This window comes from Coturnix japonica, chromosome 15 (assembly GCF_001577835.2).
Source record: "Coturnix japonica isolate 7356 chromosome 15, Coturnix japonica 2.1, whole genome shotgun sequence".
Taxonomy (NCBI): Eukaryota; Metazoa; Chordata; class Aves; order Galliformes; family Phasianidae; genus Coturnix; species Coturnix japonica.
In genome coordinates this window covers 10498871-10511572 of record NC_029530.1, presented here as the reverse complement: position 1 = coordinate 10511572, position 12702 = coordinate 10498871, and the positions used below count along the sequence as shown (strand labels likewise).

The following is a 12702-nucleotide window of genomic DNA, read 5'->3' as shown; positions in this document are numbered from 1 at the left end:
TGTAAGAAAAAATGGGATTATGTGAAGGCAGCAACAAAAATAATATGATTACAGCTTTTCCTGTTCAGCATAAATAAAGAACTGCTTGGTTTGGTTTCATTTTTTAAAGCTTGCATTGAATAAGGCATTGCAAATGCCCCCAGACAGTGTGCACAATGAGTGCTGAAAGTTTCCAGATAGGTCAGAGAAGGACACAAGTTTGTTGCCATTCCAAACAAACCTGAATTGCAACGCTCCTAATGTAACAGGGCTTCTGTCCCTTATATGGCTTTGTACAGAGCCCGCTTTATATGAGGTAAAGTATAGCTCCAAGTTGTGTCAAAACAACACCCTTCTTTTCAGCACCACCTTGAGCACTCACATTTGATTGTCCATTCTTCATCTGGAGAAGGATAAGGTGCAATACTGCACTGTACCACCAAACCAAACCCTTCGCCCAGCCCTTCTTGTATTCTGTGGAAAACTAAAGATATTGGTTTCAATAATCAGAGCACCTTCCAATTGTACATATTTCACTGGTAGCAATTGGAACTTGTGGGCTTGTTTTGTCACACCACTCTGTGCTATGGTCCATGTTTGGTTGTTTCATAGATCTACTGTAGATCTGAGGTAGATCTATGAGGCACCTTCAACCACATAGCACAGAATCTGAAAGCTGTCCTGGCAGTGTTTCAGGCCATAAATACAGGTGTTTGCCTGTAAACCAGCCTGTGCAGTGCACTCAAGAGGCTGAACTAGCAACATGCAATTACCTGGTGCATGTGCTCCTGAGCTGTAAGCTCACCTATGGATTGCAAAGTACATGTGCGTTGTATGGCAGACTGATACTCTCTATAAGCTGAAATGTGTGCCTGAGTTTCTTTACATATTGGATTAAGAACTGTGGAAGGTGAAGGAGATGGGAGCAAACCTAACCCCGACTGTTGCCATCACAATGCAGTGGGCACATAAAGCTTTAACAAATACAGTTTGCAGAGCAGCAGATGTACTATATGTATTTCAATTACTCCCTGAAAGAAGATTGTGCTTCTCTCCTCTTGTGTGAACTGAAAGGGAATGTTCACTGACTTCCATGTGATGCTTTGAGACCTATAATTTGGTGGGCTTGTGAAATGTTAGATGAAGGATTTGAAAAGAGGTCAGAAAAAGAGGGTTCTGCAGCCTCATTGCAGTGTGTCTACTGAGAAACCAGAACCCAGATAGTGGAAACAGTTCAAGGAAACAGTCACTCTCACTCTGGGATCAGCAGCTGGCAGCGCTGCTGAACATCTGCAATTTAACCTGAATTGTATTCTGTGCTTTCTCCAGCCATTAGCTGAATTCATTACTATAGTCATCAAGGAAGACAGCACTTCTGAAGGCATTTCTCCCTCCACAGCACCACATCCCTCAGTAGCACTGCCCTTCCACCCCAGCTGGATTTGCCACCATCCTTTAGCTTAGGCTGCGCTGGCACTTCTAACTGGGATTCCTGTTTCAGTCAGGGTGCAGTTTGTAGCCCTTGCCTGCACATCAGCTGAGAAGAAAAGCCAAATCCATGTGCTGAAACCAGCCAGAAGTCTTGTGAATTTGATTGCAGTCATTTGCTCTGATGCAATAATTTCTTCAGCAGCAAGTGCCTGCCCACCACCTCCCCGGACATCCATGCTCTGCTCAGCCCTAACAAAGCCTGCTCTTTTGGCACAGGGCCCGTGTTTGGGGCTTTGCTTTGACATGTCATAGCCTCACACATTGCTGCAAAGGTGTTGGAAAGGCACTGCAGCCTCTCTCAGAGCGGTGCTCTTTAAACTTTCCACTGATTAGGGGCCTTTTAGCACTCAGCTAGCTTTTCCTAATGGATTTTTCCTTTTCATTGTGACTTTTTTTTTTTTTTTTTCTTCTTCTTTTTTTTTTTTTTTTTTTTTTTTTTCCTTTATTTTATTGCAGGCATCGCCAAAGTAAGCAGTCCTGGAAGGCTGTTTGGAAGGCAGGGGAGAGAAGAAAGAGGCAGAGAACCAGAAGTGGTCCAAATGTATCCAGACAACTGCTATGCATCCATTGATATGTGTTGAGGGCCAAGAGCTGCCACAGCGAAAATCTGTGGGAAAAGGAGGCTTTTTGTCAAGACACAGCATGAGAGACAACTGCAAGGCCTTCCTTTGGACCAGAAATGCTTCACCTTTAGGCCTGCAGTGGGAGTGGGTGTGAGACTAGCATTAACCAGCCCCCCTCTGATTTATTTGCAAAGTCTTGAAGTCAGAGAGAGAGAGTGAGCAATTCTAACCCCAGAGGTTTCAGGCACATCATTCTTTCACTGCTCTGAAGTAGACAGTTTAAACTTCAGCCAGCTCGCTGTGTGGGAGCCCGTGAGGCACTTATCTTCAAAGAGACTCCCTTCCTTCTGTGCTGCCTGGGCAGAGGAAACCCCACGTCTCTTTTGGGAGAAGTTTAGAATTTGGTTCAGGCTGATAAGGAAAACTGTGCACAGCAGCTCTGATGTTCCCAGCTGGATAAGTCTGGATAGTCACTTTTGTGTAGGCCCTGAATGCACTGCAGATGTTCTATGGATGTAATATGGTCGTGGCCTGTGTTTTTTTTCAATCACTCAAGCAGGGCTTGGGGCTGCAAGGAAAATACCTTAGGTTTTACAGTTCCTATTCGGGTTCCTTGCTACAAAGGTAAGGGAAGAACACATCACACCTTTTGTGTATGAAAGCCTTCCTTCCCTACCCCATGTCTGTATGGCTTCTGTCTGGCCAGCTCCTGAATGCCCATTCTGCTTCCTCTTCAGATTAGCTGCCAGGGCTCAGATTTCCCCTCTCCAGCTCATACTTGCTCATTGTTGGAAGCTTCAGCTCTGAGCCATCATGCTATGCAATGAGGGTTTACCACTTTTGTTCTGGTCAGTGATGAGTAAGCTCCCATTGCAGTGGGGTTGTTCTGCTCCAAGTTCCTTCCGTCATCCAGCGCATGGCCTATGGGATGAGTTGGGCTACAGAGCACAAGACCTGGGTTATGGTTATGGTGATAGTTATGGTTAGGATTTGGTTACATCTCACAAGACCTGCCTGGAGTTCTCTGATGCTCATCATTAGCCCAGGACTGCTCTCCTCACAGCACAGCCTCCTGAATGGTTGGGTGACATTGATCCATGCCAGGGCTGGATTCCAGATGGACACCTCCCCACTGTTGGCCTACAGGCATGTTTCACACAGGATTGATGGGGTGTTAATGATGGTAAAATTTCAGCCAAGCTTCTTAGTCTGAATGGGGAATGTGGAGAGCTCATTTTTTAATCAGAACCCGATGTACAATAGACACTTCTACCTGCAGCACAGCCAGAGGAACGGCGGATCCACCTGAAAGGGGGAAGTGAAGGAGGACCACCTGCCCACTGTCACCCTATAAGCACAGCAGCAGCTCTCTGTATTTTACAAGACCTTTGCTTGGATTGCTCAAGATGAAGCTGTTTGGGCAGGAAGGCCTTCACCACCATGAATAGAAGAGGTTCTCATTTGGCACACTGTCCTGTGCTGCAGAGGAACCATGTAGCACCAGACCATGGCCTGCTCAGCTCCACAAGAAGCTGAATCTCACACCCCTATGGCCACTCCTCCTGTCCAAAGGCTGTGCATACCATCCCACCAGCCGAGCCCCCTGTCCTAATAGCCATGCTTCACATCCCATCCTACCAGCTGTGCCTGTGCAGGTCTCATAGGCACTGTGCTGCTTTATTCCCCCCATCAAATACCTGAGAACATTTGAATGTTTCCTCCCATTTTGTGTTATACGTTTGGTTACAGTGTAGTTTAGAGCATGCATTTGGCATTATTTCTGCTATTTTATTGACTGCTTGCTCAGCATTCTGGGATCTTTTAGTATGTCTCTTCAGGATGCTTTAGATTTCACTGTCCTGAATAATTTTGTATCAATTTACTATATGGACTGAAGCTTGCAGGCTAACACTCTGCATTCTTCTGCCTCAGAGTCCCTCACTTAAAATGAATCTGGGATGCAGACAGCTGTATCAATAGCAGTGTGACTTACGCAGACAAAGCGTAACTAAGCCAACAATTTGCCCGGTACCATGCGTCTGTTTTGGCAGGCTTGGAAATAGAGTTTAGATCTTTCCTCTCTGCCTTGCTTATTTGCTTATTAAGTCTAGAGCTGTCCTTCAGTCTCGCTGTGGACTTAATAACTGGAAACACATTGTTTAGGGGGCTGAAATGGTGGATCACAGTTGCACAGAAACTTGGAACAGCAGTTCCATTCCACAGTTGCTTGCCTCAGCCACACTGGGATTAAGCATTAATGCTTCATGCCCCTCATGTCCATCAATAGTGTGGTGCCTCATGCTTGTGCCTCACTGGCTGTGCTGATGGTAGCGCCCATGGAACTGAGATAGATAGCATCGTTTGCCCTGCCGCTTGCTAAATGTCAAAGAGAGAGGCAGGAGAGGGCAGAGATCTGCCTGGGACAGCAGGACAGAAGCAGGATGTGTTCTGCACAACATGAAAGAAAGATGGACATGTGGCCCAGTGCTCTGTTCAGGGCTTTACCTGATAACTGCAGTGAACAAGATGAAGATGTACTACTTGGTACAGCATCTTGACAGTCGAGCATTCATGTGCTGATCCACCATGTTCTCAATACATATAAAGAAGGGGGGAAAAAAAAAGTTTCTGAGCTTCTCAGTTGCACCAAAATCTTTCTTTCAGGTTTTCCTTTGCAAAGACATTGCCTAGAAATAGCGTATGTTCTTTATCTGGGCCTTCTACTTACACTGTGGTATTTAGAAAGAACGGTAATAATGCTGCATGTTTAGGTGAGAGTGCCAGAGGAAGAATGATTCTTTCAAGCAGAAGCAACCTCTCACAGCCTAAAATGTCCCACCATCAAAACACAAACCAAGGCAAAGTACCAGCAGAAGAGTGAAACCAGGCTGGATGGGGCTGTGAGCAACCTGGTGTGCTGGGACGTGTCCCTTCCTACAGCAGGGGGTTGGAAGCAGATGATCTCCAACCCAAACAATTCGGTGGTTCTAAGTGATGGGGAAACCTCCATTTCCACTGCTAGCAGTAGGAGAGATGTCCTGCCTGCCTCTGCCATAGCTCTGTGCTAGAGAATAACACCAGCCCTGGTGAGACAAGTCCACACCAAACTATGCATTGTTTTCCACCTGGGCTCCCTGTTACTTATGTCTAAAGTCAGCCTGCGAGCAGACCTAGCCCTGCTGCACCAGTGCTCCCCTGCATGTTCTTTTTCTGCCCACCACCCATTGCTGGACAATCCAGCTGTGCACCATTGTGTGTTGTTGCAGCAGAATGTCTTCTCCATGCACTCCCTGCTTTTGTAGCAGGAAAGAAACACAAGGGCAATTACTTCTGACTCCAAAGTGCTGCTTAACCCAGCAGCCAGGAGTGCCGCGCACTGCACCTTTCTTTTAGCACTTCCATGGGTCATTACCCCGCTGGGATTAACAGCCTCTCTCCCCACCAGATGTACCTCACCCCATCACCTGCTTCTCTCGCGCTTGTCTTTTCCCCGGGCACTAATGAAATTACCACTGAAACTGATTACAAGGAGGGGTGGAACGCTCTGACCACTGAACCTGTACCTGTTCGCGTGGTTGACCTTTAATGAGCAGCTCAGTAAGCGCCCGGCTTCATTTAGGATTGTTTGAGCCAGCTCTGTTAGCAATCTGGAGTTTCATTTGCCATCAAAACGTGACCCCTGCTGGAAGAAAGAGGACATGACTTTCGCTTTTTCATGCTGAGGACAACACTGCCTGGCGCAGAGAACATAACAGATGTGATGAATGGGACAGCCCAGGAAACCACAGGGAATAACCCCACATGACTGGCTTCCCAAGGCTGTGTAAAGTATTGCCCCAGCTATAAAGTTTATAAATACACGTTCTTTTTCTCGTTCTTCTTGAGTGTGTGTGTTGCTTTATAATTCTGGGGTCAGGAGGCTGGAACTCAATGGTGGGGAGTTCTCCAAAGGTGACTGCAGTGCATTTCCCAACAGTACTGGTGCTCAGAGCTGTACCACCATTTGACGTTGCCTTGATTGATTTATATTCAAATAAAAACAATGAGTAGGTAGGACTTGTAGGTTGGTAAGAGCTGGTAGGACTTCAATGCATGTCTTATCTGCTTTGTAAGGAAAATAGATTTCATTTGTGAAGGGTCTGGGCCTGCTATCACTGCCATGTTGGTTGGAGCAGCTTTCTGCTGGGGCACATTGTTTAAAAGGAGCCAGCTGGAATGAGCTTGCCAGGGTAGATGATGTGTAGTTGACAAATATCTCACAGAAGCAGGTATTTCTGAAACAAAGTGTCTGCTGAACTTGTATGTGTGCACAGAACAGCAGGGCTGTGTGCCCCCACTTCTGTGCTGGAGCCCAGCTGTGACAATCCTGGATGTAAGCCAGCCTCTGTGGTGCAAGCAAAAGTATCCTGTGAGTTAAAGCAGATATTTCCCCAGATTCTTGGTTACAGGACAGCGAGAAAGAAATTCTTGTTCAGTCTATGCAGTGAGCAGATAGTGCCATTCAGTTCTGAAGGGTCTGAACAACCAAAAAAAAAAAAAAGGCTAATACTTATACAGACATAAGAACATAATTTGTGTGCTTATCAAAGTGATACGATATGCTCTTACAGCTTGGTTAGCCCACACGTTGGTTGACTAGTGCCCATCCAGAAACACAGCTAAAGCCACGACCCCCAGTCAGTGAGGTACAGTGGAGGGCACTGATCTGCCTTCAGAGCCGCCCTGCCATGGAAGTGGATGTCTTCTTGCTTGTCTTTTCCCCAGGCACTAATGAAATTACCACTGAAACTGATTACAAGGAGGGGTGGAACGCTCTGACCACTGACCACACCATGGTTTGCGCCATGGTGTTGCAGGTTTTGTTAAACTAGCACTGAGGTTTATATGTCCTCTGGAAAACCCAATGGGGATTGCAGCTTTGATACCAGGTAGATAAGCACTAAAATGGGGTCTGCCCACATAAACATTTCTTACCATGTTAAGGTTCAGTTTCAAAACAGGGAAGTGGAAGCAGCATCATTTTATAAACACAGCTTTGTTGCTAAAGACCAAAGATTTCCTGTTTGGGCTGTTTCCATTTCCACTATAAATGCTGAGAGACGGAACACAAACCCAGTGTTTACTTCCATGACTTCTGATGCTTTCTACACGTGCTGAAAGCTGTCGTCAGGTGGCCACGATACTCACTAAAAATAGAAATGGAAAGAAAAACAAAAGGATTTCAGCCTTGTGTTTAGAAAGCTCTCCTTCATTGGTATCACAGAGTCTGTACCCACAGTAACATACCCATTTGTCAGTGCTTTTTATTCAGTTCTTCCCACAGTCCCCGTGGAACAGCACAGTGGGCTGATAGTTCTTTGTCATGGTACTTTTTATTTGTTAAAACCAATGACTTGGTCACAAAGCAGTCTCCATTCTAAAGGCCCTCACCTATTCACAGCAGTCCATGGAAGGTAGAAGCAGAGAGATTCCCATGTGAGTTCACTCCATGCAAATTTTCAATAGTGAACCAACACCAAAGTGACCTAAAGGAAACAAACTTCCAGAAGTTATAACTGAAAGTTATAAATCTGAAAAGTTATAAATCTGAAGAACTATCTTTGCACAGGACTTTAAATTTAGAAATGAGGTGCATCGACAATTAACGTAGACTGGAGATTAGAACTACTTACAAAATCCCAGTTGGTCACTACAACAGCTGTGAAACTCGGTGGTAATTCCTCAATACGGTCACAGAACTGTGAGCATGGCATCAATTTTCCCCGTGGAAAATGAACTTCTGAAGTATATTCACAAGAAAGAGCCACCAGGCCAGTTTTAAAGGCATTCTGGTCCTGCAGAAAATGGTCTCACCCGATTCTGACAATCATCGTACCCACCTGTGGTACAGGCTGCCCATGGGCAGTGGTGCAGGTAGAACTGGTGATGAGGTATGGGGCGGGTAGTAGACTGCTTTTGTTCTTTCATAAGAGCAAAGCAACGGCCATGGCACCTCAGAGGTACCTAAGAAGGTCACAGATTTGTAAAGTATGAAAAGTTATGGACTAACTGAAAATTCAAGTTTTTCCAGACATGCTCCTACAGGAAATGATGCAAAACAGACCTCTCCTTTTATATAAAGACTTGTTGAGGTGTAGCACAAGAGGGCTTGGGTTCTAGTTCTAAGCTGGTTAGATTTTGCACTTCTGAACCTGCTAAATACAGAATGTCTTGGGCTGGAAGGGACCTCCTGAAGGCTGTCCAACCACGTCCTGGGTATAACACAACCAGGCTGCCATATCCAGTGGAGACCTCAGCACCTCCAGGATGGAGATTCTCCCACTTCTCCGCACAGCCTGAAGTGGCAGATATGATCTGGTTTTGTATTCGCTCATCTGGGGCTGCCTGCTCGTCACTTACCTTATTTGCAATCCTATGACAGGGGGAGGAGGTTACACGACTGTGATGTGCCACTGCATTCTCCTATTTTGTCTGTAATTCCATCTAATTCCAAAGGCAACCCATTCCAGCTGGATGGACTTACATCTCTTCATCTCAACACTGACATCAGTGGCACCAGTTTTCTTTTACAACAGGCAAGATTTTCAACAGAAGCACCATTCTATTTGGCACGATATCAGTCTAAAAGCACTGTTGCACTGTGAATCTTTTACACCTCAGTGCACTGAAAGGGCAACTGATGAAGCCATGGCTGCATGGACACGCAGCCAACCTAGAAGGCATTGTACTGACCGATGCTCAAAAATAAACCAACACTAAGGAGTCTTTAAACGCATTTCAGTTCCATCGGTACCACGCAGAACCCACACCTGGTAACGCAAATCCTTCTGCACCAGCAATGCTTAAACTACAGAAAATACACATAGAAATGAAACTCCACAAGTAGTTTCAGTAATTCAATAATTTATTCATCTAAAAAAGTGTGTAAAAGTATATAGCTCTCATCCACAAGGTATATATGAATGACATTTAAAATGGAGGTCTTTATTATTATTGTTTCTTTTTATCAAAGTCTTTTTTTTCTTTTTTTTTTCTTTTTTTTTTTTTTTTTAGTGTATTGTACCAGCGATATACTGTAGATTTAAAATGAACTTCACTTGGTTTGTTTTGTTTTTTTTTTGTTGTTGTCATCGTTTGCTTTCAAATAGTCGGCTAGATAGAAAAGAAGCTCACTGCAAAATGCTCAGAGGAAAAAAAAAAAAAACCCAAGAAAAAAAAAAAACAAGAAAAAAAACAAAAAAAACCAAAACCCCCAAAGAAATTCAGAACTCCCCAGAAATGTACAGCTTTGACATTTAAAAAAAGTTCTGAAATATACATACAAGCATGCTGGACATTCCCCGCCCGTCCCTCCCCCCCTCCCTCTCCCTTTAGCTCAAACAACTGTAATAATAATTCTGATTTAGCCATGAATTTCCAAAGTTAGAAATAAAAAGAAAAAATAAAATAACTTTCTTCACTCTGTAGGAAAGCCAGGGCTTGGTACATTTCAGATTAATTCAGTAAAAAACTCACAAGTAAAATAATGCATATTTAAGGAAAATATTATACAGAACTTTTCACACTGAAGTACATAAGATTTTTCTTTAAAATCTATTGCCATTCATTTATTTTGCACAAAAACGTATAAATATGTCACCAGATTCTCTTAACTTAAAAAAATTAAATAAAAGACACCAGATGAAAACTAACTCCTCGCTGCCCTTTTGGATTTTCCATGTCTGCACAGAACCAGGTTTCTGGGGAAGAAATGCCCCTAGATAAAAAATGACCCATTTAAAAAGAACAAACTCAATCATAATCCAAAGTCCCGATGAATCTTGGGAACAAATAACCCCCAAATGGTAAAAGATTACAAATGGCTACTTTACATTTTTCCTCCCCAAGTTAATTTTTTTTTTTTATACAAGTTTACAATCTTCATCTTTGATGCTCTTCAAAAGGCCTTGAGAATTTTCTCTTCTGATTAAGAAAAAATAGTACTGCAATATTTTAAAGTCAATTTTACACTGTACACACATTAGATACAAATGGTTTGATATCAGATTTTTTTTTTTTTTAACCTATACATTGCAAAGAGGATAACCCACACGGGAGGTTCGGTGCAGAGAACGACATCATCCATTTACAGGTTACTTCTCTGACTTCACCCTTCCATGACACAAGCGATTCTTATATCATTTGCTTTAAATGTTTACATTATCTCAAGAAAAATACTTTTTAAAATCATAGAATTTCATTTTTTTTAATTATTATTATTATTATTATTATTTTTTCCCACCAGAACATGAAAGTCTTTTGGAAGAACTTTTACAACGTGTTGGTTTTTCCCCCGCCGATAGACAGCTATAGGTCACAGCGCCTGATCAAAGTGCCCGACCCCTCGCACACAGCAGCCCGTGCCTGCTGCACACTGCAACAGCAAACATCAGAAAAAAGGAGCTTAAATATAAACCCCTCGGAGCCTGGAATGAAGGAGTCATAAAAATACTTCAATTAGCCATTGACCTTTCAAATGGCGATCATTTTACTCAACAAAGTAACTTTTCCACCGCAGCGGCAGAACTTCAAGTACTAATTTAATGATATAATTTTCTTTTTAAAATTATTTCTTTGAAATAATATTCCTATAAGTCAGAAAAAATACACCAGATTTGTAACTGATTTCGTGTAAACAAAAAGCACATTTTTGGATATGTACACGGACGAGTCTGCCCAGAATTACAGGGCGACCTGGGTTTCAGTAAATAGTTTTCTAGTATCACTAAATTTACTGGAAATATATTTCAATCATAGCTCTACAATAGATTAATTTACCACTTTCCTTTCGCCCTTTAAAGAACTTTAAAGTATTTTTCCTCCCTACCTCTCAGTTACTCTTCTTCCATTAGGTAGTGTTATCCTTCATTAAACACTGGTCTTTCCTTACTTTAACCAGGCTAAATGCAGGTGAGAATTCCTTAAAACACAAGTGTATCCTTATCAGGACATGCTCCCCTTCCCACGTGGGACTCTGATTGTTATTAGCTTTTCGATTTCTAGGTCAGAAGAGCGAGAGGTATGTAGATAAATAACCCTAAGGTGGAACGGAGCTGGGTTTTTAAGATATCCTACTGTTCCTGGTCCTTTATAATTTAATCCCTCCCCTCCCCAAACCTAAAAATAAAATAAATATCTCCAGACCATTCATATCTACATGGACAGGTAACAAATGCATGCATTCATCCCAATCCACTCTGACAGGAACTCCAGGTAGACAGAAAATTGCAATATTCATACGAGACTATGATGGTGTGTAGGTTTTTTTCCTGCCAAGTCCCAGTTAATGATGACCAAAGAACAAAGAACTTCTGGACAGCCCAAAGCGGTCACTGCACGATGGTTTCATTTGTGGGGCTGAAACTGCTTACGGTTGTTCAGCAGAGTTCCTAATCCAAAAAGATACTGTAGTCTTCCTTAAAAAAATAAAATAATATTAAAAAATAAAAATAAAAATAAATCAGACTGACCAGTAGTTACTGGGCCACCAAACTAACGCCGACTTGAGGTTACTCTGTGTTCATTGTTCTCGGATGTTCCCAGAATTGGATTGAAGCTGCCAGAGATGTTAATGGGTGTTTTCAACACTGCAGAATTCACATGTGCTTTTGGAGGAACAGAAGCACAGCACAGGACTGGTCTGAAGAGAAGCAAAACTGTGATCTTTGCAGACTGTGGCACGTTTCTCACGTTGAGGGGAGAATAAGCCAGAAGAACAAGTGCTTTTCTATCTATTAAAGTATATTCATGATGGCATTGTACAATTGAGTGAGCACCACAAAGTGGACAGGAAGGCAGGAGCTGCGATCCTGAGTGGCAGGGTTACACGTAAGCCAAGACAGTGCATTATACTGCTCCAAAACGAACCTGTGAAAGAGAAATGCAAGGAAAATGAAACTGGAGTTTTTACTTCTCATTTTTTCTAGATTTACTTAAATTTATCTCCTTTTTTTCCCCTGATGATGCGATGTGGAAGGGACTATATTAATGCTGGTGGTGCACGCAAAGTAGGAAAGTGAGGACAAAGTGCGTGCAGGTAGAGGTGGGGGGAAATTTTTGTTCTTAGCTTATTTGTACTTGACATACAGTTTGAGTGTAGGCCTCTCCTGTTAAATAGCAAGGATTACATATTGGACTGAACCTCTGGAGGTTTAGTCTACTACTGTATTAAAAAACTTGATTCTTGGACATCTCTGAGGACAACTTAGAAAAAAAAGAAATTATTTTTCCTTATGCCTGACTAGAATTCTTTATGTTCTAATCTGAGTTTGTTGCACCTCATTCTTTCCTTGTGCACCTCCAAAAGCATCACCTTTTTATTCAAGAGGATGCAAATTCAGATCTAGAATACTGCATAGTATCATCTACTTGAGTTAAGTAGTAGTTCATATTTCCTATTGATATTCTCTGTGTGGTAGCAATGTACACATTTGTGCACTGGTGTGTTTGACCTCATATGCTGTCCCATAAAAGTTTTTTTTCAGTGCCCAACAGGTGACATGGAGGCAAATAGTCTTCTACTAATCTTCTGCACTGGGACAGATAACAGTGCTGTGTTGATTCAGGAAGTGTCTCATTTATACTACATCTCCTAAGATAGAGGGTATCAGGAGAGAACTTCTACCTCCTT

At 42.8% G+C, this 12702-nt stretch overlaps 1 protein-coding gene across 3 annotated transcripts in view; it reads right to left on the bottom strand.

Annotated features, from left to right (window-relative positions):
* Positions 1-8919: 8919 nt before the first annotated feature.
* Positions 8920-12702, bottom strand: part of MED13L (mediator complex subunit 13L) — a 164263-nt gene continuing 160480 nt past the window's right edge. For 2 of the 3 annotated variants that reach the window (XM_015878154.2, XM_015878156.2), the window contains one exon: positions 8920-11939. In XM_015878154.2, coding sequence (XP_015733640.1) covers positions 11807-11939 — 133 coding nt within the window. In that variant the 3' untranslated portion in view covers positions 8920-11806. The remainder of the gene's footprint in view (positions 11940-12702) is intronic. The other variant, XR_001558545.2, reaches the window with a different exon arrangement.